Genomic DNA, 23,380 nt, shown 5'->3' with positions numbered 1-23,380 from the left:
AATGTTTGCTTGGCATTTGCAGTGCACAAAATGTGCTTAAAAACACAGCAATGAAGGATTTACTCCAAGGAGGATTTTCTCATTTTACACTGATAATCTCTCATGCTAAACTCACTACAGGTTGGGGAAATCTAAAAGGCTACAGCTTCTGCATGGCAGGGACTAGTTAAGTCTGCAGTTTTCCAGTATTGATGTACTGAAATCTTTTATTTGGGGGGGATAGGGCAATAAAAGATGTGGAGAGAAAATCTCCCCTGGCAACACATACTGTTGAAAGGGCCTTTCAAAGCAAACATTCCAGCAGTGAGAAATACTTCAGCACGCTGCGTTCCCATCTTCTCCTTCCTTCCCTCCCCGCCTCCCTTTCCCTCCCCGCCTCCCCAGCCTATGCTTCTAGTATCGGAATAATAAATTTCTTTGTGCCCCATCTTACGAAACCGTTTCACACCACCTTCATGCACTTGGCTGGGGAAGACCTCACAATCAGAGGTTATATGCTTTCACACAGCGCTATCAGTATTTTATGTTTGTTTGCAGCCAAGTGCTATCAGCTGGCCATATAGCATTCAGTTTGGGGGAAAAAAAAATAATCATTGTATTCTGAAATACTGATTGCAACAAATGGAAACTAGATTGGAAGACAGTAATCACGCTGGGCTCGGGCGATTAAAAACTCGCTTGGAAAATTGGCGCTTGCTGAGCTTCTATAGAAAGAAATGAATTAAGAAGGAAAACAATAAGGAAGGGCATACATTAATTTTGCTCTACAGTGGATAATGTTGAGTGTAAGAGATCTAAGGAAGGACTGTGTGTCTTAAGGATTTTCTCTTACGTTTTCAGAAGAAAACCTGAGGGCCATTGGAGAGGGGTTGCAAATTAAATCCAAACAGTAATCTCAGAAGCAGCAATTGGAAAAGAGCAAATAAATAAAGTATATAAATAGGAGATAACGTTTCCTGCTAGGAACTTATCATTTCTGACAATGCATCTCAAACAAAGAACTCCCCCTTGCTGGCAGTCCTGCTGGGCAATCTCCATTCTCCGTTCCCTGGGTAATGTCATTCCCCTCCTCGCTGCTAAGCTGCACTGGATATTTGTACAAGTAACTCAATAAAGGATTACCTCCCAGAACGTCTATATTGTAGGAAGCCCTGTGTAACTCTTGTTCACCCGCGAGATCTGTAGGGTAGGCACTGTGTTCGCACCACTTTTATGCAGGGTTGAGTACATCGTCAGCGCTCCTCAAATAACAAATGCATGCAACTCAAATGCCCAAATCTTCCTCAATGAAGTATACAGGCATTTTACAGCCTTCTCTTGACATTTACAGGAGTTCATGTGTCTCGGCTCATTATTCGCTTTTTTTCTGGCTCATGACAGATTTCAGATCCCAGCTCTTGTTTAAGGGAGGTTTTATTCTCCCACCCAGGGCAGGACCGTGCTGCTCAGCACGCAGGACATCACAGGCACTCCAGCAGGCTGGAATTCCCTTGGAAGGCGCTGCAGAGTGTATTAGCTACTGAATACGTGCTGCTAAAAGGTATATTTACAGTGTTGGAAGGCCATAGCCTGCAATGCTTCTCACATGAGAGTAAGTAGTCCTTACTCTCACTCAGTGAATGGAGCTAATTGCACGATTATTATGGGAATAAAAACACAACAGGAGTGAGCGTGATAATATCTGTAATGTATATCACATAGATTTTATACATGGGGATACTTATATCTATATATAGCATAGAGCTGTCTGACTTTGCCGTCTTTGCAGTGTTGCTCATTCACTGGGCAGAGCCTACCTGAAAGCTCTGACTTTCCCCTGTTGTAAGGGGATGCACCAAAGCAGAGCACTTCACCTCTAAAAGCGCCGGCTGTGTTCACAACGGCTGCCGCCCGTCGCGCCAAACCGCCCGCATGCATCGATCGCGCTCTTGGGCAGCCTGCCTCCCTGTGCTCATTACAGACGCTGGGGCTCAGGACGTCTCCCATCCAGACGTGTCACCCAGCGAACCTGCCAGTCGCTGCCGGAGACCTCTTCTCTGGGCTGAAAAGCCGAGCAGGTGCCACTGATGAGACAGGGGTGGCCTGTCCAGACCGGCGTGGAGCCCATCCTTCGCATAGCTCCAGAGGCCACGGCAGATTAAAGTGGTGGGGTGGAGGGATTCACTGTGCTGATTGTGGAACAACAGAATAAACTGAGTTCGTAAAAATGCCTGTTGGAGGCTGTATTTTAAAACGTGGCAAAGAAAGGTGGGCGTAGAGGCTAAGAAAATGCTGAAGAATGTCAGAAAAGGATTAGACTCTGCTCTAAACTCCTCCAAGCAAAGGCTTTGTTTTATACGTCCACTGCCCGCAGTTGCCATGTCTGTCTGCGTGTATATATATATATAAAAAAAAGTATATTGGAAGGGCATTTATATCCACCCTACTGCATGCATCTATTAATTTCTATACACATACGTATCTATACATATGGCCTTATAGGCACCACTATTTTATTGCCTCACACAGTTTGCTGAGGGAATCTGGTTTTGTTCCGCATGCGTGCTTTTGAATCTAAACTGCCATGCTTCTTAAACAAAATCAAGTTTTTCCCATACAGTTGTGAATAAATCTGTATCAAATGTAAAATAAGAACGTTGACCAGCTGTCTGGAATGGAAGCACTAAGGCGACTGAGGATCCTGCTTGTCTTCCAGGCCATGGACTCCAGGAGACGGCGTTACCAGTGTCAGCGCTGGTAGCTGTTTGACCACTGCCTATGTTAATGAAACACATGAGCAATAGGCTTGTTTGTTCTAAAATCGCAGAGCACTTCCAATGCTTTTCCTCAGGAGAAATTCATCAAAGGAGTAAAATATAAAAACCTAATATTAACAAAAGTGATTCATTTTCACACTGAATTCAGTGGAAAGCTGTTTAATTCCCCAGCCAAGTGTCACAGAATTCCAAATCTGCCCCACTGAGGAGTTATAAAACATAGACGTGATGGATTTAGTTTCTATTTCCTATTGAACAAATGCAAGCTTTAAAGTTTAATCACTGTTTGACACTCTTGATTTTTCTAAAGACGTTCCTGGACCACGCTCCAACAGCCTGACTCGACTCACAAAAGCAACTCTTTACCTCTCTAGCAATAAAAGAAAGTCTTTGATATGGGAGTGAATGTTTCAGTACAGTGACATTAGTATAAATCAGACCTTAAGAATCCACAACACAAACCAAAATCCTACATCCTGCCATTTATTTAACCCCAAAGGCACCGTTCCCACTGAGGCTGACGGGCACTCTCACTAGAGTGCATAATGCAACTGGGAGAAAAGCCCCACTCCAGTGCGTGTCTTCCCTTCTTGCAATTCACACAAATGGCAAAAGAAATACCATTTATGACTTCACTTTGTTCTTTCATCATCCTTACTTAATCAGTTGTCCAACTCATTAATGCAGTATTTATTCTTTAAGGCTGGATTTTCCCCATTCCCCTCAACACCCCAGGCTCCCCCCAGTCCTGATGCACAAAGGTACACATCTGCCTAGCTACATGTTATTTCTCCTCTTGTTGCTGTTCCTATGAAGGAAATCAAAATAGTTTTCATTTTGATTTCCAGTTCTGTATTATGAGAATGCAAAAATATTAATAATGAAAAACACAGCAAGAACAAAAACGCCTTCTACCACGGAGCAGAAAGGGAGCTGGATACTGTCAGTGGTAGGTGCTTTTTATGTCAAATAAATTAACTGTGCTTCAAAATGACAGTGGCGTGTCAGCCTCATCATCTCCATCCTCAACTCCAATTATGTATCTCAAGGGAATGCATCTCAGAACACATCACTAAAACACAGGTGTGGATAAGTTAAACCACAAAAACATATTCTCAAGCTGCATTCAAAATCCGACTGTGACCCACAGAGCCAGGGGAATGCAAAGGTCTGGCTGCTGCGCGTGCCGATCGCTGATGAGCTGCCTCAGCACAAAGTTCTCCGGAAATCAAGCTTGTTAACGGGTTGAAGGATTCAGCATTGTATGCACATTTTAATGGACATTTTTTGGTGCCCAAACCTCTATTGCTTACTTAAAACGGGATGCTATGCCATCCGGAAAGCATCATTTGCTGCCCAATCCCACTTCTCTCAACTATCACATCAGTGGAGAGGGAGGAAGATAAAGCCTTTTTTCTCAACCCGTAGCTGCCAGCTAATGGCTGTTTTAACTTTCACATGGAGCAAATTTTGCCCCCTGGAGCACCTCTGTCACTCCAATGCCTCTCACACAGTGGCATGACTTCAGCTGGGAGCACGGTTTGGCCCCAGGGTTTTTGATGACAATAGGAATCTCAATTAATTTGCCCAGCCAGAATGATAGTTCAGGAGGTGTAAAAGCCTCGAATCTATGAGGTTCATGCATCCACAATTAAAATACTTAAATGGCCAGCTGCATTAAAGTTTATAAAGCAGAGTTAATTTCCTGCAGAACTTGGAAAAACCGCCTTCAGAAGTTTGCCATTTTCTCCTGACAACAGCTACTTATTGCTACATTTGCTTTTGTTGAGCCTGGACTCAGTTGTTTACTCTGTGCATCTCTTAGTATAAAATATTCAGAGTTTATCCTAAGCAATATCGCGGTTCAGGCTAATGATTGTTTCCCAGGACTGGGATCCATGCCCTTTGCATTTCTGCTCTCAGAGCAGCCAAATGCTAAGCCATAGAATTGTTTTCTTCCTCTGAAGCAGCAGCTGGTCCCTTGGAAGACACCATAAGCATCTCTGCCGAAATCTGTGTAATTGCACATGTCGGCATGGTCTGTTCTTAACGGATCCTCTCCCAGACAAAACAGTTTTCTCAAGCTGGCTTTAAAGACTGTGTGTGTTTAAAAATAGCTTCAGGAAGATACACACATATATTTGCTATAAACTGTGTACAATGTGTACTGTGTACAGAATATTAATTCTTCAATATGTGATTTTGTGAGATTGCCTCACTGGCGTCCCTATTGCTACACACGGAGCTGTTTTGTGTGCAAATATGATTCCAGACCCAAAGTTTTAGCTTGGCACAATCACAAAACAGTATAGATTTCAACCTGTTGCTGTGTAACAAGAGGGGTTTTTAAGATAAATCTTTAATACGCAATAAGTGGCTGTGTTACTCTTTACTGGTCATACTTTGTCTAGCTAGAAAACTAATTAGCAGAATGTGGTGACCTGAATGTCAGAACCTCTGATATTTCAACAAAAAGCAAAAACCTTAATTCAACAGTTGACATATTGTAGAGAGGTCTGCCGTACTCTCCTGCCTACCTCTTATGACTCATAAAGATGAACTTTGTATGGGGGCAAAGGCGTTGGGTTTTTTGGCCAAAATTACTAGAAATCATAAGAAGCTCTAATTTACAAGTTTGATGAATTGCAAACAGCTTAATGTTATTTAATTATTGCTCTAACGTAGGCATACCTGTCTACAGTTACAAAAGAAAAGATGCACAGTCGTCAACAGGTTTCTTGCCAGTAAATCCTACTGGGCCAGGAGCATCCTTACCACCACCGTGGTGCTACAGAGACAGAGACTAGCAGCTCCTCAGAGGAAGTCTGGAGTAAAGCAGAGAGGTAAACCAGAACTCCTCAGTCCCAAGCAGGATCCTCACCTCCTAAATTAATCCTTCTGTTCAGCTGAGGAATACTTCACTGATGTAAACCTGTTGCCTCTGCCAGGCATCAGGGGAGTCATTATTTCATGGGCTTTGTAATGGACTCCAGAGGCTGTTACCTCCCAGCTCCCAAAGATGGATGGAGATGAAGCTGCCAGTGACTTGAGGTTGTTAACAGCTGATTTCATGGAGCTGATGATACTGACTCACTGGCACTAATCAGGTGAGATTAAAAGCACAGCATGGACAGGGAGATGGACTCACCAAATTAAACATTCGCACTTCAAAAGCTTTCTAGTTGAACAGCTGCCTGCCACAGCCCCGACCTGTCCCCTGTTCTGGGGCAAGACAGAGTGGTTAAACCTCCAGGGCTGTCAATCTTGAACCATTCAGAAGCACTGAGGAAAAAAAAATCACTTAAAAAAAATAAGATCTAGTTCAAAATGAATTGTGTAATAAACCAACTGGCACCAAAGTAAATCCATCATATAAACAAGTAGAGAGTGTTTTCACTGCTTCCAGAAAGAGTTTGGACTCCTGGAGTGAGCTAATTTCTGCGCAAGTGACCACAAAATAAAGCTTTTAGGTAATGTAGCGATAGGCACTCAAAAAAATGATGGATGGAGAAATAAGATTAGCTCCACTTTACGTACAAGTACATTACATTCTTGATCACATACTTCGATGGCGAAGCAGCTGCAGAACTTGCAAATTACAACCTCTGGCTTTGTTTTCAGAGCTCCTGCATAAATAGCTGTATTTAACAACTCCAGGCAGGTGCTTCCTTCCGTAAATTGTCCTAAGAACGTGTTGTGAGTCTGCAGCAAGGAACTGCTCCCAAAAATTCAGTATCATCTAAACCGGCGAACAGAAACATCCATCCCTTTCCCTTGGTTTTTATTCCCTGTGGTTACTTGTAGCAGTTACTGTGCTGGGGTTAGAAATCACTGTGCCCAGGTTGTTGAATAAGGTCCTCAGTTGCTCACCTGCTTTTTTTTTTATGTGGAAGAAGGGAGAACCTTCCTCAGATTCAATCTATTTCAGCTATTACCTTTCCTGCCTTTCTTACGCTATTTTTACCGCACATTAGATAAAGCCTAGCTGACTGCTGCTAGGAAAATGAGGTTTTCTATTGTTTTAACATTAATTATGGAGTGTTCAAGATAAGGTTCGTGTTAGAAAAGTAGGTGGTAGGACTGGTTTGAATTTTACCTTTGTTATAATTAGACAGGAAATTATGAAAAGGTGAAAAATAATTCATTGAAGTGCTTTCCTCCAGCAAGCAAACAAGAAAAGTGCATTCTCGCACAGACGGAGTTCATGGTGTGTTATCGGAGCAGCATTGCTCCTAATGTACGCTGCTGCCTGGGCACATTGAGCCTGTTTCTAATGCACCTTACATGTGGGCAGAAATGGGCAGGATGAGGCCCTCTGACTCCCTTCTGTTCAGCTGAGGGCCCCTTCTGTTACAAAAAATTAGGCTAAATTAGTCCACGGTGTAACTCCATGGAAGCCATTTGAATTACTGCAGAGATTAATTTGAACCATCAGTCAATTTCTGTGTAACTTGCAAAGGACATGAAAGTATGACTAATCTAAGAATGAATTAATTGGGCAGCTGTCTCCCTTTCATTTGTACACTACTGAGATAAACATTTGGACTAAGAAGCTGTCCTCATTATCATTTCCTCTCTTGATGCTGCTTTGAGGGTGATGTTTAAGACTACCACGTAACTACAATGTTTTCAGAATTTTTCTTCATGTGAAATTACTATGGTTCAGGATTTTAAAGGTACTTTCACAGGGAGGGAAAAGGAGTGCATGGACTTTTCTTGGAGCTTCTAAGCAGCTGTGGAGATTGGCTGTGCCAAAGACCCTCAGGCTAGACTTCCCTCTGTAAAACAACCATCTCAAGTTGTTCCCTCCATCACTGCTGTTGGTATATTTCCCTCTAACTAGGCCTCAAAGGCCAGCAGGGAGCAAGGGAAACCCACTGTAACAGGCCAGCAAAACCTCAGCAGTGCTTATACTGCCTGGCAGGACAGATGAGCAGAAGAGGTCCTTGCCATGGTGCAACTGCTTTAATCTTTTTCTTCAAGGCTTTTTTCCCCCACCTGTGAAGACTGAGGCCCCATGGTTCAGCATACATACAGAAGGGTTCATCCCACCATGCCTACAGCTCCTTTATCTCTCTGGGTACTGTCCATCACCAGTGTAGCTGAATAATTTGTGCATAAACTCTATCAAGTTTCCACCACTTCTTTTCAGCTTCATAGCCCTATTTAGCTGTGGTTTGCAGGAAAAGTGGGATGCTGGGAGAGAAGTCCTCCAAGTGAGTCCATGGCAGAAGACCACTGAAGTTAATGAGACTCTAGTGGAGATAAGGATTTTGTCAATTCAGAGTCAACAGTAGCTTCAGAAACTACATAAGGCAGGCTGAGGCTGGGAAAAGGATGTATTTCTCCACCTTGTTTGCAGATAAGGAAGCGAGATTCCAAGGGGAATGAGTGATTTACCCACAGTCACACAGGAAATCAGCAAGAGATATGGAAATTAATGCTGAGAAGCATTTCAGTGCCTTAATCATAAACCCAATCTTTTCCCTCAAATGCCAACAGCTTTAAAAGTTCCTTTTCAATAACAGAATAAGCGTAAGAGTTTCACTGACTTACAGCAATGTTTCTCTCGAAAATTTTTAGCCAGTTTAAGTTAAAATGGTTGGTCAGTATTATGACCTGTGTCCAACTGTAGGGGCTAGCAATTGCAGGGACCAGGAACTCTAGTTGAATTGAGCAAGGTTACCTGTGAGATTCCTTTCAGGACCAAGTCACACTAAGGTCAGAAAATGCAAGGTCAAAAAGTAATAGGTGTGCTTCATTATATTTACCACTAATTAGATAGGCTTTGAAAAATGTGGACTGAAACATTCTCTTGCTGGGAAGCTATTAAACTGTTAGGCTGAGGGAATATATGGTTTAGAATAGGAAAGGTTCACATCACGTGCCTACAAACAAATCATTTGTACATCATCTATCTGACCATCTCTGAGCAGTATTTATATCCAGGTGATAGCTAGGTAGCTGCCCAGAGAGGCACATTTTGTACAAATATATAATAGCCTGGGCCAAGATCTGTTTTTATTTAAACTAGCTTCAATTCTTTGTGTCTTAATTGAAAATAATGGCGTTACAGAAGTGATCAAAGAACTGTCTCATTAATTGTCTATTAAATCATTAGCTATTAAACAGAATTAAAAGGTTAAGAATGCAACACTCTGTTCTGCCCAAAAGAATATGAATATCTCTCCAATTACAAAGAAACAATAAAGGCAGAATTAACAGTGAAAAGAAGCTTAAGATTAGGCAATTACATCCAAAATGCCTGACAACTCTTATTAGACGGTTTGGCAGTACCACCTATATAGAAAAGGCAACACAAATTTGGAAGCAAAGTCAATATTGACTTTACCAAAGGGGCTTGTAAAGGGAATATGCATTTTTTTCTGAAAAAATATAGGCACATAAACCCTGTACTAAATTTTAACTCAGCTAATTAATCATTATGGATTCAATCTTGCAACCAATACATGTATTTCCAGTTTAAAAATTATGCCTGAACTGAATGAGCATTCAGTCTGAGAGCACCTCTCAGTAATTTGTGACTGAAATCCATTATAAGGATGCTGCAAATTTCACAAAAATAACATCACTCCCATTTTATATCACCAGTGTGAGGCAAGATGAACTCAGTGAAGACCACATTCATACCTCTTGTTTTTGTTCATTAAGTCAATATATTAGAGCCGGGTACCAGGTCTGGGAAAGAGTCCCAGAGACATTCTCTTCTGTCAGTGAACTGATACCCGAATAACTTCACAGCCAAATGAAGACCTGATTTATACCCAACTTAGTCACTACCAAATTAAAAAAAAAAAGGGGGGGGGGGGGAATTACAGTGCAAATCTTGTAAAACCTGTGCAGAATTTTGGCCTGTGTTTTGGTCTGCTCTATCCAGACCACTGAAAGGAATGGCAGGATGCTCATCAACTTGACTTGAAGGTGCTTTGGAGCAGGTCTAGTTCCACCTAAAAATACAACCCTTTCTGAAAAAGCAAGAAAGGAAGATGGTCAAAGGGCAAGAGCTTTTCTTTCTTCAAGTGTATAAATCCACAACTGCAACTGGAAATCTTGTCTCTGCTCACAGAGGTCATGTCAAGTCTCATTTAGTTGCCAGCTTCAATGGACCTTTTAAATTTGGGAATGGGAACAACTTTATGGCCAGCTTTGACAGGATATCCGTATGGGCAACTGCTGATTGAACTAAATGGACTTTAAACAGGCAGGGTTTTGAAATGCAACATCTCCCTGATGTCTGTAGATACTAATTTCATTAGTGGAAGAGGAGTAAGAGTCCTTTTCCTGACCTTTTCCTACCTGGTTCAGTCCAGTATTCTCTAGTTACAACAAGTCTAGAAATACTAGAAACTCAATTAATAGAAACAAAAGTCCACATACACCATCGTATGTTGATGACATATAACTTGGTGCTTGAGTTTGTAGTATGAACAATTCATTGTAAACTGATAAATAATAGCTCCTAATGAGATAAGAGCTGTATGGTACACAGCAAAAAAAAGAATAGCAAAAGTTATCAAGAGGGTCTGTTCTTTTGACCATTAAGTTAGTCATAAACAAAGATATTCATTCATGTTTTTTCTGGTAAGGACTTTCAAGGAAGTTTGGTTTCCAGAAAAAAAAAAAAAAAATGTGATTTGTTCTTTCCCCATCTGACATATAAGGGAAAATATAGAAGCTAGAGCACAGGCTCAAGAGACCTATTCCATCACTGGCTGATGCTAAACATGGGAACAGTCACTTTCATGGAAAGAATGTATTACGCTGATGTCCTTTGCAAAATGCTTTGAGGTCTGAAAACTGCTAGGCATCGTTACTGTATAACTAAGCCCTAAGCTATCAACTTCTCTGAGGATACAATGACACACATGCCTTTGCCCAGTAAGTTGAATCTTACTTATGAATGACTTGCCTTCACGTTAAATGGAGATAAGCCTTGATGGAAAGAGTTGGAAGCAAGTAGAAGTTGCCTGACCAAGGCTTTTGCCCAAACCCATTTTGCCTTTCCTGTAGCTACCGAGGATCAAATGGTGCCTACCTATAGGTCTCAGAAAAAAGAAATATCTACAAAATATACAGTTGCTCTGTAAGCCCTTTAACTGCAAAGGAATTTCTTTGTTGTTGGACCTAAAACGTAACGAGATTTTGTTTTAGAGGATATAATGTATTCCAAAAATTGGTAAGAAGCTTATTCAGAGTTGCCAAAAAGAAGAAGGTGATTTTTTTGTTCCAGCGTATCATCTTCAAAATAAATAGCTTTGCTGTGTGCAAGTTTTCAGCCTGCTAAAGAACACACAAATTTATCTGACAAAGTACAAGCTATCTATCAGGACCTTTGCAGTCTTATCTACAAAGAGGTTATAATAATAGGTTCAAAGTACACAGGTAATGGATGTGGGTTTCCAATGCAATCTGAAGAAAACTTAAAGAAGTGCTCAGGTCTGGAATACATTCACACATGACACAATTGATAGCTAGAATATGGGGTGGAACTTGTTTCTTGAAAGCTACAGAGAGAGTTTACCATAAGATCTACAGGTTACAGGATTACTGTGTAAAAAGGATTACTATGGTACACTATTTTTATAGCATTTTTATATAGCACACTGCACTTTCCTGGAATTGAGACAAAGAAACCACCTTTCTAGGGCTATCCTAAAAAATTAATAAATGATTAAAAAAACCCCACCCCTATACAGAATTATTTGTAGTCAATTCTTAAGTTTATTTAAAACAAGAAGAAAACAGCCCCAAACCACATAATAAAACAAATAAACCTACTAAAGAGATTCAAAAGTACCTCTTTCACGCCTAAAAATAATTATGAACTAAAAGCTGAAAGCCATGCAATGGTGTCAGAAGTCATGCAGTCAATGTCTTGATAAAGTCACATTAATGCTATTTTCATCTCAATGTCAGGGAGGGAGAACCAGCTGAACATATTATTAAAAAAAACAAAACCAACCCAAACCACAACATTGTTTAAAAGCTCCCAGCTCTCGTTCTAAGAGTTTTTGCAATATGGTTATTTTCTATTCTCTGTCACACTCCTCCAGATTTTGGTACATTTCAGTATCTTTACTTATATGAAATTCCTGACTGTAAAGCAGGTGATGCTCTCAGAAGCATGTAGGAAACCTTGCTGCATGGTTATGATATACTGCATTATTAGTATTAAATAATGGATGATGAAAAGCCACACAAGAACAAAGATCCCTGTGCGGGGAGTCGACTTTTCCCAAGTAGGATGTATCAGACAGCATGCTCTTTCTCATCAGCACTGGCTAGCTAGAGAAGAAAGGCTGGGGCTGCTCTTTTAGCTTCTCTCCCCCGTATGGAACATGCCAGCACAAATGGCTCCGCGTCAGGCTCTGGAAACGAGCTAACCCTGCATAACCTCTGGAGACCACTCTCCTCATCGCGCAGCGGAAATAACCCACCACTGCAGAAACAGCCTGAACAGTAAAATAACTGGTTGCTGTTAAATCCTGAATGTGAGCTAGGTCCCAATATGGTGGTGGTGGAGGAGAAAGGGGTGAAAATTCTGTTCCCCACCTCAGGTGGGTGCCTTACTTTTATGACGTCTTCATCAGCAGATTTGCACTCGGTGGAGTCTGAAACATCAACCACGGACCCATCCTCCTGCACAGCAACAACCTTGACTGGAACAGACACCGTCTTGCCCGTCAGAATGGCCGTGTTAAGGACTTCCGTGTCCTGTATGCACACACACAAACAAGAACAGGCGTTAGAAAAGCAAAAACACCATGAAAATCCCACAGGGGTCAGACTGATGAACCAAAACCCTGCCTCTGACAGGGTTGGGGCAGAGGGGAGACCCTTCCTTGCACACACCCTTCGAGCTCCCTGATCCCAGACATGTCAGCAACTCTTTCCACCCTTTTGCCCCCAATCATGCCAGTGATTTGGGAGGTGACTATCAAGCACTACAATAACAGCACTTCTTCCTTACTGTTCCAGCTAAGAGTGTTGCAAGTTGACTGTTTTCCCTTTTCAGGACATAAATACATGACGAGAAAACCTATGCATGAGGTGGGGTATTACAAACTAAGCAATGCAATCCATATAAAATTTTTTTTATCTTTGCCAATCAAAGTCCCACCTAGAGATGTTTTACCACATTTATCTCTAATCCTGAAGCATTTACAGTACTGGCACTCTAATGACTCCATTAACACAGCCTTCCTCAGGGTCTCAGTATGGCTGCAGTTTGATTAATTACTCCAAATGAGTTGCTACAGAGGTCCCTGCCTTGCGTAAGCAGGTTGCAGACTGGAGGGGAACAGCCTCCGAAGGCCTACAGAGCAGCTTGTCTCTGCTTAAGCAGTGCTTACTGCTGGCCCAAAACTTGACACACATGCGGGGCAAAGAACAATCTGTGCTTTCACAGAGATTCAGTTTGGCCTTCTTGAAAAGCCCGCAGCAGGAAATACTGCTTTGAATCAATCCGCTTTTCATTTTTCAACTTCCATAAAACTAATTGCTTGCCAGTTGGAAAAAAAGAGTTGCTTCCAACTAATCTAACTTTAAATTCCATTATTAGAATCGGTGGAAGAAGAAATGGATTTTAGTGAAAAATTTGATGGCAGCTTGCATAGGGAGATATATTCACTATCATTTGCTTCTGTCTGCTAGCTAGATTGATAGAAAATAACGGGCATTGACCACAAGCTAAGGACAGCGGGAGAAGACCAATAAATACTTGCAACTAAGATGTATTATTAATCAATATTCGGAAACTTCTACAAAAAGCGCCCTGGATTAAATGAGTTGAAGTATAATAAAACTAGTGCCAGCTAACTAATATAGTCTACTAGAGCTTTATGGGCAGTCATGATCCAGAAAAGCATTTAAGCATGTACTCGAGTCCATTTCTGTTCAGAACAGAACTAGAAGTACGTGCTCAACTTGACACTTAGACTTCAATGTGATTTAAGCATGAGCTTAAGTGTTGTCCTGAATAGAGATGCTTTTCTGAATAATACCTCATGAAATAAATATACTGTCTTTGTTCTGTTCTCTGTGAGGCACAAACCAGATGTTTTACATAGTAAATGACTGCCTAGTTTTTGTTTATGCTGAATGGGCTCATTTATAACCAGCTGCCATCCATGAGGGAGGGACACTGGGAAAGAGAGAAGTATGTGACAAAAGCGGAAGTGTGAAAGAACAAGTGTAAAACCTTTACAAAGACTGAGGTTTGAACAAAACTAAGAAGAAAAAGCAATGCGGGGTGAAAAAAAACAATTAGAGCACCTCAGGTGGGAAGAGGTTGTGTAACACAGACAAAGAGAAACTGAGGGTGCTTCACGCCCCCTACTATGTCAGGGAAGAGGTAGTTAGATTTCACCAAACCAACAGCAAATATCCCGTAAATCCTAAGCCATCAATCCAATATAAACATAGGCCACATATATGATGGAGACATGGTGGTCCTGTGTCAAAACGCTCCCAAGAAGCAGTTTGCCAGTATGTTATTTCTAAGCCATTCTTCAACAACAGACAGTCTTCTTCAGTGCATCAGGGGAAAGGGTATTTTTCGTCAAGGTCACAAACAACAAACACACTAATTCTACTTCCAAACCCACTCTCTGTTAGCACAACTATGGAAGTCCTACATGTCGGGGGCAGGCAGTGCCTGTATGCAATTATGGTCTGATCCAAAGCCCTACTGAGTCACAGATGAAAGTCTTCTTTCGACTTCAGTGGTCTTGGAATCAGGTTCTCAAGAGGTCTGAACTAATTTCTCCTTTGGTTTTTGCACTGTTTGTTCTATCACCCTCGTGTTGACCCTCATGTGTGACAAAGGATAAATAAAACCTCTAGCCTCCTTTTAACTCTAAGTGCTGCTTCGCTACCAAGCTGAAGTCAGACTTCGATGCTCTGAAGGACAATGCAAAGTTTATAAGGACATTTACGTTCCTTTCATAAACTCCCTGTGAAGATAAGCATGAGAGAAAACATCTTAGAATAGACACCTTGCAACCCCACTGTTTGTGGTTGCTCTGAAATACGCTCATCCTACTCTTGACACAAGCACTGTCCTGAACCTTCCCAGCATGTACAGGTACCCAGCATGCTAATTAGCTGGTGCTGCTTCACAGAAACTACACTTCACTGGTAAGCAATTCTACTATATAAATCAATATTTCAGATGCCTGATGCCTGGACCAAGTACAATAGGCTGTGTAAAGACCTTTTTGAGAGCTAGCCATTTATAGACTGAAAAAATATATTTCCTCTGAGGAAGAAATATGAAGGCAGAACTGAACTAATTGACTGTCCATTAGATTTATAAACAGACTATTTTTTTTTAGTGCATCTTCAACAAGTAATAGCATTTCATCTAGATTCTGTTAGGCTTGTTTTATATTTCCGTGGTAGGGTTTACTGCAGAAAAGAAGCATTGCTGAATTTAAGATACCTGTCTAGGTTATTACTAACAGCACCTGAAATGTAGAGAGGGGTAACGATGTTGATTAACATAGGCAGGTCCTCCTGTGTGGCACAGCATCAGTGAAACATTTGGAACAGCACCCAGGGACCGCGAGCACAAACCTCTAACTGCTGACGCTGCAAGGCCCCAGGTGAAAAACCAGAAATCCCTTTCTGTTTCTTTTGTCAAGGGTTTCAGCAGCGAGATCTTGACCAAAACCTTCAATTCAAGCAGCCCAGGTGGAAGCTACACATTCATATTGCAGACTCTATCCCTGAATAATAATTATGTGCATGTTTAGCTCCTTCTCTGTACCTGAATGCATTAGCACTTCAGCAGAGCTCTTCTTAATTACAACTGTAACCCTCTAATAGCGTTTCTTTGTTGTCTGAAGGAATCTACTTCTTATCCAGCCTAGGCTAAATTAAAATTTAATACAACAGCAGGTCACAACAGAACTAGGAAGCAAATGACAGCTGTTTAATTAAAACCTAAAGCTGATTAGATGGCACTACTGAGAGAAATACTCAAGAGGAAGAGCAGAAAACTACAGAAACTCAAGGCCAGGATAATGGCTTTATTTAAATATGAATAAACCCTGTGCACAGCCATAGTAAATGTTTGACAACTCATTGCTTTGGACAAATGGGGGGGGAATATGAATGGCAGACATGTCCAGAGTCATGATAGAGCTGTGACTACCAACACTGCTGTTCCCTATAGGTTGACCACAAGCAAGGATTACTGAGGAATGACTACAGCAGGTAGCCACAAATCAACTGAGGAACTCCAGGCACAATGTTCCCAATAATTAGCCTTTAAACAACACCACACTGACCTAAATCCTCCTTAGGCATGTGACTCTACAGCAGCTCACCCAACTACTGTGAGAGGACATGAAACGGTGTTGTCGTCCTCCTTCTGGTTGAAAAATAAAGACAGGGAGTAGTAGAATATGCATCCAACAAGAAATCATCTCAGGAGCCAGGAGCTGGACACAAGTTATCTAGACCCCAGCCCAAAGCCACCAGCGCATCTTTCCTGCTCCTTTGGGTGCAGCCAGCATCCTTGCCGTGAGTCTGGCGGGGCACATAAGCTCCACGCCGACCCAGTTTACTGTGACAGATATCACCTTTGTGATTAATGCACAAGCTGGATGTGTTTTTTTAGAGGTTAACAAAACATGCTACAGTACAGTAAACCCAATAAACACTCAATTGTAAATCAGGAAGAAACCTAAAGCCAACCCTATTTCACTGACAAATGCTAGAGCTAAATGCCTCTTGGCATTTAGTTGAAATGACTGTCTTCAGTGAAGAAGGCATAGAGCTGAAACATTTGTCTGTAGAATTGCATTCCTTCATTATTATTTTTTTCCCTAGAGTATACCTCATGAAAACACATTTGTAATATTAGAAGGAATCTTTAGGAACCAGTTCTCCTGCCTGGAAACAGCATCTCTTAAAAAATGTAAATTATAGGGCAGATTGTGACATGTGGGCCGGGCTAAGGGAGGTTTTTTTATTTGATAAATTATTCACCACCTTTTTCTTCAGATCAAAAAGCAAGGCAATATAAGTCCATTAAGCAAGCTTAATATATAAATTAGATGCTTTGCTGAAATTATTATAATCCAAAGCAATTCTGTGCTTTATCCCCCTCATAGCTGAATACCATTTTAGGTTTCCAATACATATTAATGAAGCCTGGTTGCTAGAAAGCTATTTATATTTTCCACCATTACATCAGGTAAGATATACCATTTTGTCACCCAATGGTGAGAACAAACAACTGGGATTATGTGTTTATGAAACATTAGATAAGAGAAACAATCTTGCAGAGCTCATGTGGCTCTTTGACCCTTTTTCCTCTCTACATTCACACAGTCAGCCCACTTCACGCCAAGGAGCCAGACCCCACAGTAACGCTAGCAGGAGTGCCGCTAGCTGCTTTGGCAGGCGGCTGATCGGTCGTTATTCACGGGCTGAACTGGCAATCCTGCCTGCCCAGGACTTGCCTCAAGACTGCAGAGGCTGTGCATGTGAAAGGAGTTACAAGTCCTAGTAAAGGGCCGAACATTGGCTAATTCCTTATTCTTCAAAAATCATTTTAGCGGAGCCACTTGTGGAATCAACTGTTTGCCACATCTTCATGTGTCAGAGCGAGGCCTGAGGCGTGACCATGCACAAGTCCTCCTGCCCTGACAAGCACACGCATTGCTAGAAGGTCATTCCCACTCCCCTCCAACCTTCCTCTGTCTCTGGCTGTTTCCTCATTTCAGCTTCTTATCCAGCACATCGTTATTGGGAGTGATCAGTTATGACAGATGGCAAATCATAAATACTGCAGGATATTGTGTCAAAGTTAAAGGTCATCCTTTACCTCCTTTGTTTACCTGCATAATAGCTTTACTTCATATTGGGATCCCAAAGGAAGAAGAGGCAGGTGCATATATTCTGCAGGAGAAATTAATTAATGTAGATTGAACCATACAGAGAGATTCTTAATCACGGATTCTTACAGAACAATGTAAGCAGCAGCTATTAGCCTAATTGAATATTATTCTATATGTATATTAGTGTGTGCTGCAAAAACAATTTGCTATAGCACAAAAAAGCACAATACAGAGGCTCCAAAGTGGAATCTTATTTCATAACTTGTCTTTTTGCCACAGATACACTGAAGGAAGCTCTTATCTTAGCAGAGTGTACCTGGCACACGCGATCAGCTGGAGTGGTAATGCTGTCTTGGAGTTCATGGAAACTAAAGCTGAGATTTATTCAATTTCCATGGTTTTTTATGAAGAAAATCCAGCTCATTTTGAGGTTTATGTAGGATGAATAAGCAAAACCTGCTGCTGAAGGTGAAACCTGATTAGAAGCACAGATACTGTCATATATATGACCTGAGGCACTTTTATTTTATTTTTTATCACTCAGAACAGATCTGCCCCCATTAAGCAAAGGTTCAGAACGCAGCCTAGTGCACTTGGCAGAAGTAATTGCAACCTGTCAGGCAGCCTCCACTGTCTCAGCTAAGCACCAGTGCGTTCTGTGTGAGCAAAACACCTTGCCTGAGACTGGGCTCATGCTATTTCGCTTCAGCCCATTATGTCCCAGTAGAGTTCATTCTCCGAACCTGCTGTGTTAAAACATGACACCACTGCTCTGAAGTGCGTGCTCAAGGAAGTGGGAATGGGAAATTCTTACAGCTGGAGAGCAGCTATTACACATCTGATTTTAGTTGTCTGCACAGTGAACAGAGGCACCAAGAGTTCCCAGCTTGTGTTTCAGGAACTTTTAGGTCCTGTATTTCAGGTCCAAGAAATACAGGACCTAAAGTCAGCCTAAAAGTAGGGTAAACTCCACCAGTCTTTCACAGTGGAATATACCACCGTGTTTAGACATCTGTATAGTACCTGAGCATTCATCTGAAAAACTTGTGCAGTTCTTCTCAATACCGGTACCCATTTTTAAGCATTTAAAGATGTTGTTTTTCCCTTTTTATTCCATAAAAACATGACCACGTTCTGACTTAATAAAATTGTGGGTCACCTCCAACTGAAACCAAATTATATCCCCCTGAGTTCAAGAGGATACAAAAATGGGTAGAGCTGTCTACTCAAGAGCAAGTCGAGAGCCTCAGCACAAACTGATACACTAATGATTCTTTTCAAATGACCATGAAATAATAGTTTGAACACTCCTCAAAGGCACTGCTTTTTTCCACATAAAAATCTAGGGAGGCCATGCTTTGCCTAGTTTATGGAAGGTAACTATTGGATTTGCTTGAGTACCAACCGAGGTCAAAGATGGAATTTTCTGGCTCTGTATCTTTGTCCCACAGGCTTAATAATATTTAACAAAATTGTGGATGGCCATTTTAAAGAATTTCTTTCAGACATTTCTCTAATTCCTTGCCTAGTCACCACAATTTCTTTTGGAGTGGCTGCAAGGAGAGTTTTCTGGAGGAAGTTCTATGCCACCGGTGCAACAGGAGAGCTGGCAACTCACCGGCTTGAAAAGGCTTCCGTTTCACAAGTGCAAAACTACAGACATTGAAACATAAGGTTGCGTATCACATGAGTTTACTGCCACAATCTGTGTGCTCATCTTCTACCATGAGTGCTACCTGGGCAGAAATCCATGTCCTTCTGTAATAACAGCTGTTTAATGCTATAGAAGAATGCACAAATTAATTACAGCATGTCTACACAACTTCCCCACATCCTGCAGGAGCATCCTTTCACGGAGGGAGCGTGGGTTCTCTTTGTGACTTGCTTCATTAAGCCATTCAGAGTGGCTACAGCTTAAGAGTACCTACTTATGAGCAGAAAAAGATACACAGGAAAGCGACTGTGACATCACACAAAGTCCTCTGAAATCCCCTCATAGAAAATAGTTGTCTAGCATTCGCTAGACAGGGGGTTCAGAAGAACTTGATTTTGTATCCTCCCCCTCAGCGTAGTTCAAATACTGGTATAAGTACAGAGCTCATAATGCACCAAGTAAATTCAATTAATAACTGCATTTTCTGGACAGAGCTAGATGCATATACTTATTAACTATATTTGAGAAGCACATTATGGAGTTTAAAATGGAACAGAGATCTACTAGATGCTCACATTCATCGTCCTGCAAAAGGAGGGTATCATTTTGTGAAGAACATGGATCTGACAGGAAAGACCATGCCTTACCCAAAGTAGTATGTTTTTTCCTTGAAGATGGTCTGTCTTATCTGTCAGGACCAGACTGCTGTACTTACTTATTTTACCTATGTAAGTAATTTCATGGGCTTGCATTCGACTACTCTCAGATGTAAAGCATACACACCCACTGCTGCAGGCCTGGCTTTGGGAGCAGACTGCTTCCCACTCTGCTCTCCCTCAGGAGGGCTGTTCACCCCCCAGAGTGCCTGTGGCAAGCGATTCGTTCTTTGGCAGTTCCCGTCTTCTGCACATGTCCTAGGACAGCATAAGCGACACTTGGGAAGTTTTATCTCCCTCTATTGCCTATCAAAGAGCTCTGATGTCTAGTTTAGACTTGATAACTAGAACTAGGGGAGAGAAACTCGATCCCTTCTGGCTTCCAAAATCATAAACAATCGGCACCTACACATTACTGTCAGCTCCTTCACTCCTAAGACCTAATGGTACTCCTAACAATTTTCACACCACTGCATGTTTCCTACAGTGGCATGGACTTCACAGATGATACAACCATGCCTTTCATCTTCTTCACTTCATAAAGCTGCCTACTGTTGTATTTGATGCAGTGAAAATAAAAAGCAGAACAACATATCTGAGCCAGTCCAGGCATCAGCCTTTGCTATCCTTGCACACTCAGAGCTTTCTAGTGTTTTATTCACTGATTTTGGAAATATCCATCAACTGTGCATTGCTCATCCTTGCACTGCCGCTCCACTTGAATGCAGTGTTGCCTTCAAGTCTTCAACATTTACCTTCTACTTTAGAAAACAATACAGAAGATGTCTCCAGCATGTATTTAGAACTGCCTGGAAACCTTTTTGACAAGGAGAAAAAAAAAAGCTTTCTTGACAAAAATGAAAAAGATTTACAAAGACACCTTTGAGAATATTTTCTTTTGAAAAAAGCTAAAATTAAAAATTGTTAATTTTTTCAAATAAGAATATTGATTTATTTGAGGTGAGTTTTTGAGAGCCTTCTGACTGATCCAAGGACTACTGGGGGTTTTCTTCTTCCTTCCTCTGCTTCTTCTTGGCTTGAATTTTGTTCTTCATTTTAATTTTCAGTCTGTTCACCTTGTACCTGTTCAGAAGTGCTGCCTTGTTCAGACATGCCCCTATGTCTGATTATTTCTTCTTTTGCTCAACTTTTATAAAGAACAACCTCTTTTTTTTATTCAAGTACAGAATGAAATCCCTTTTTTGTTTTCATGATTGAATTTCTCAGTGACCTCTTGTGCCATGTATTTATTTCCTGCAGACTAGGACAATACCGTCTGTGTTTCAAAAACTGAGCCACTCCTTTCAGAACATCAGTATTTTTCCAGAGTCCATCAGCTTTTAGGAGACATAGACCCTCAAACTAGAGACTGTTTTAAGAACCTGTGAGGTAGAAAGACTGACGGGATTCTGCTCTCGGCTAGACTGGTGCAATTATAATAAAGACCAGGAAGTAACACAAAGGTAAAAGTCCTGTCAAATCAGGATCAAACTATTTAATTTTTCATCTCTTGCCCTGTCTCTCTTTCATCTGCTCTAAAAATTACACATTGAATGATTTATTTAAATTACTCCTGATAGTACCTTATCTTTCCACAATACCTCAAAAACAGCTCTGCCAACAACAGGATGGTTACCTTCATTATACAGCTAAAATAACAGAAGCAGAAGAAATCCCACCAGACCAGTGACAGATCAAGAAACTGAATCCATATTCCCAATGTCCTAGGTCCATGCTTTTTCTGAGAGCTTACACTCAAATTTGCTGTATTCAGGCTGTTGGTTCTGTACAGTTAAATACCAATTCCTACATCTTTCCTACTAAATGGCCTTTTTGCATAACAAGTAAATGCTGAGCATGCAACATCTCAAACAGTTAATTTATTGGCTGGTTAACTGAAATTCAGCTGTGCAGTGAAACAAGTATCAGCGACTGTAAAGAAATATAGAGGGCTACAAATAAAGCAACCAGTAACAGACGCAAGGAAAGAAAGAAATACTGCATTACTTGCCACCTTTCTTAAGTGGAAAATGATAATGGCCATACTAGCTGTGCTGGTTTTGGCTGGGGTAGAGTTAATTTTCTTCACAGTAGCTCACACAGGGCTGTGGTTTGGATTTGTGCTGGAAATAGTGTTGATAACACAGGGATGTTTTCATCCCTACTGAGCAGGGCTTGCAGAGCCAAGGCCTTTGCTGCCCCTCACCCCACCCCACCCATGAGGGGCTGGGGGGGCACAGGGGGTTGGGAGGGGACATGGCCAGGACAGTGACCCCAGCTGACCCCAGGGCTGTCCCACACCACATGGCGTCAGGCTCAGCATGTAGAGCTGGGGGAGGAGGAGGAAGGGGGGGACGTTCAGAGCGATGGCGTTTGTCTTCCCCAGTCACCGTTACGTGTGATGGAGCCCTGCTGTCCTGGGGATGGCTGAGCACCCCCTGCCCGTGGGGAGGAGGGGATGAATTCCTTGCTTTGCTTTGCTTGTGTGCGTGGCTTTTGTTTTACCTGTTAAGCTGTTCTTATCTCAACCCACAAGTTTTCCCACTTTTACCCTTCCAATTCCCTCCCTCATCCCACCGCGGGGGGAGTGACCAAGCAGCTGTGGGGTGCTCAGTTGCCAGCTGGGGTTAAACCACATCACTAGCACATACTCTAATGCCACAGGTAGCTGAAGGCACTCAAGAAAAAACACAGAATACCTCGTCATAGGAAACTACTGCAAAACCTTCCACTTTGAGAGGGCTTCCAATGCCATCTCACAGGTGGTTTGAAATGGGGCAATACAACAGCAGACAAGGGGGATGACATTAATGTTTCTCAGAAATAGAAACAGTAACTGACAGTACTATTGGTTTTCGATAGAAGCATTCCGTAAACAGACAACAGTCTTCCACTTATTATTCCATGAAAGCAAGTATATATCAAAATCACAGCATGTTTCTTTGATAAAGAATTAACAACGGTTCCTTGTCCTTACCCGCAGCATCAAACTCAGTCCAAGCAGGGGATCATACATAGTTTTAAAACTTTTAGGTTTAAACTGTTTGTAAACTATACAAGTTAGTGACTGCCTTGGTTTTCCATCTCAACAAAAGGCACTGAAGGACAGAAGGAAAATGAGAAAAGACTTCTATCTATCTTTGCTTCCAAAGTATTATCTTCATAATTAGCCTTTAGAAGTCATTAAGACATTATTCAAATTCAAACTTTTCAATCTGGTTCTTTAGAACCTGTTATATTATGAGCAATGGGAAAAATACTGATCTTGCAGAAAGATAAACTAGGTACAGCAGGAGAGGAAAAAGAGAATTATCCAATTGGTGTTGAAGAACTCATCTACAAGAACTATCTTGGTGGAGGAACACATCTCCCGTTTGCTGCCATTTTACTTAATGTGAGACACAAAATTACACAGCCTGACTTAGTTGCAAAGAGAAATTAGAT

The 23,380-nt window shown here is 41.5% G+C and overlaps 1 protein-coding gene across 2 annotated transcripts in view; it reads right to left on the bottom strand.

Moving 5' to 3' along the window:
* TMEM132B (transmembrane protein 132B) overlaps positions 1–23,380 on the bottom strand; it is a 256,479-nt gene that overhangs the window by 31,398 nt on the left and 201,701 nt on the right. For both annotated transcript variants that reach the window (XM_064466383.1, XM_064466384.1), the window contains exon 5: positions 12,348–12,491. In XM_064466383.1, coding sequence (XP_064322453.1) covers positions 12,348–12,491 — 144 coding nt within the window. The remainder of the gene's footprint in view (positions 1–12,347; positions 12,492–23,380) is intronic.

The sequence above is a fragment of the Phalacrocorax carbo genome, chromosome 15 (assembly GCF_963921805.1).
Source record: "Phalacrocorax carbo chromosome 15, bPhaCar2.1, whole genome shotgun sequence".
NCBI lineage: Eukaryota > Metazoa > Chordata > Aves > Suliformes > Phalacrocoracidae > Phalacrocorax > Phalacrocorax carbo.
This window is presented reverse-complemented; position numbering and strand designations above follow the sequence as displayed.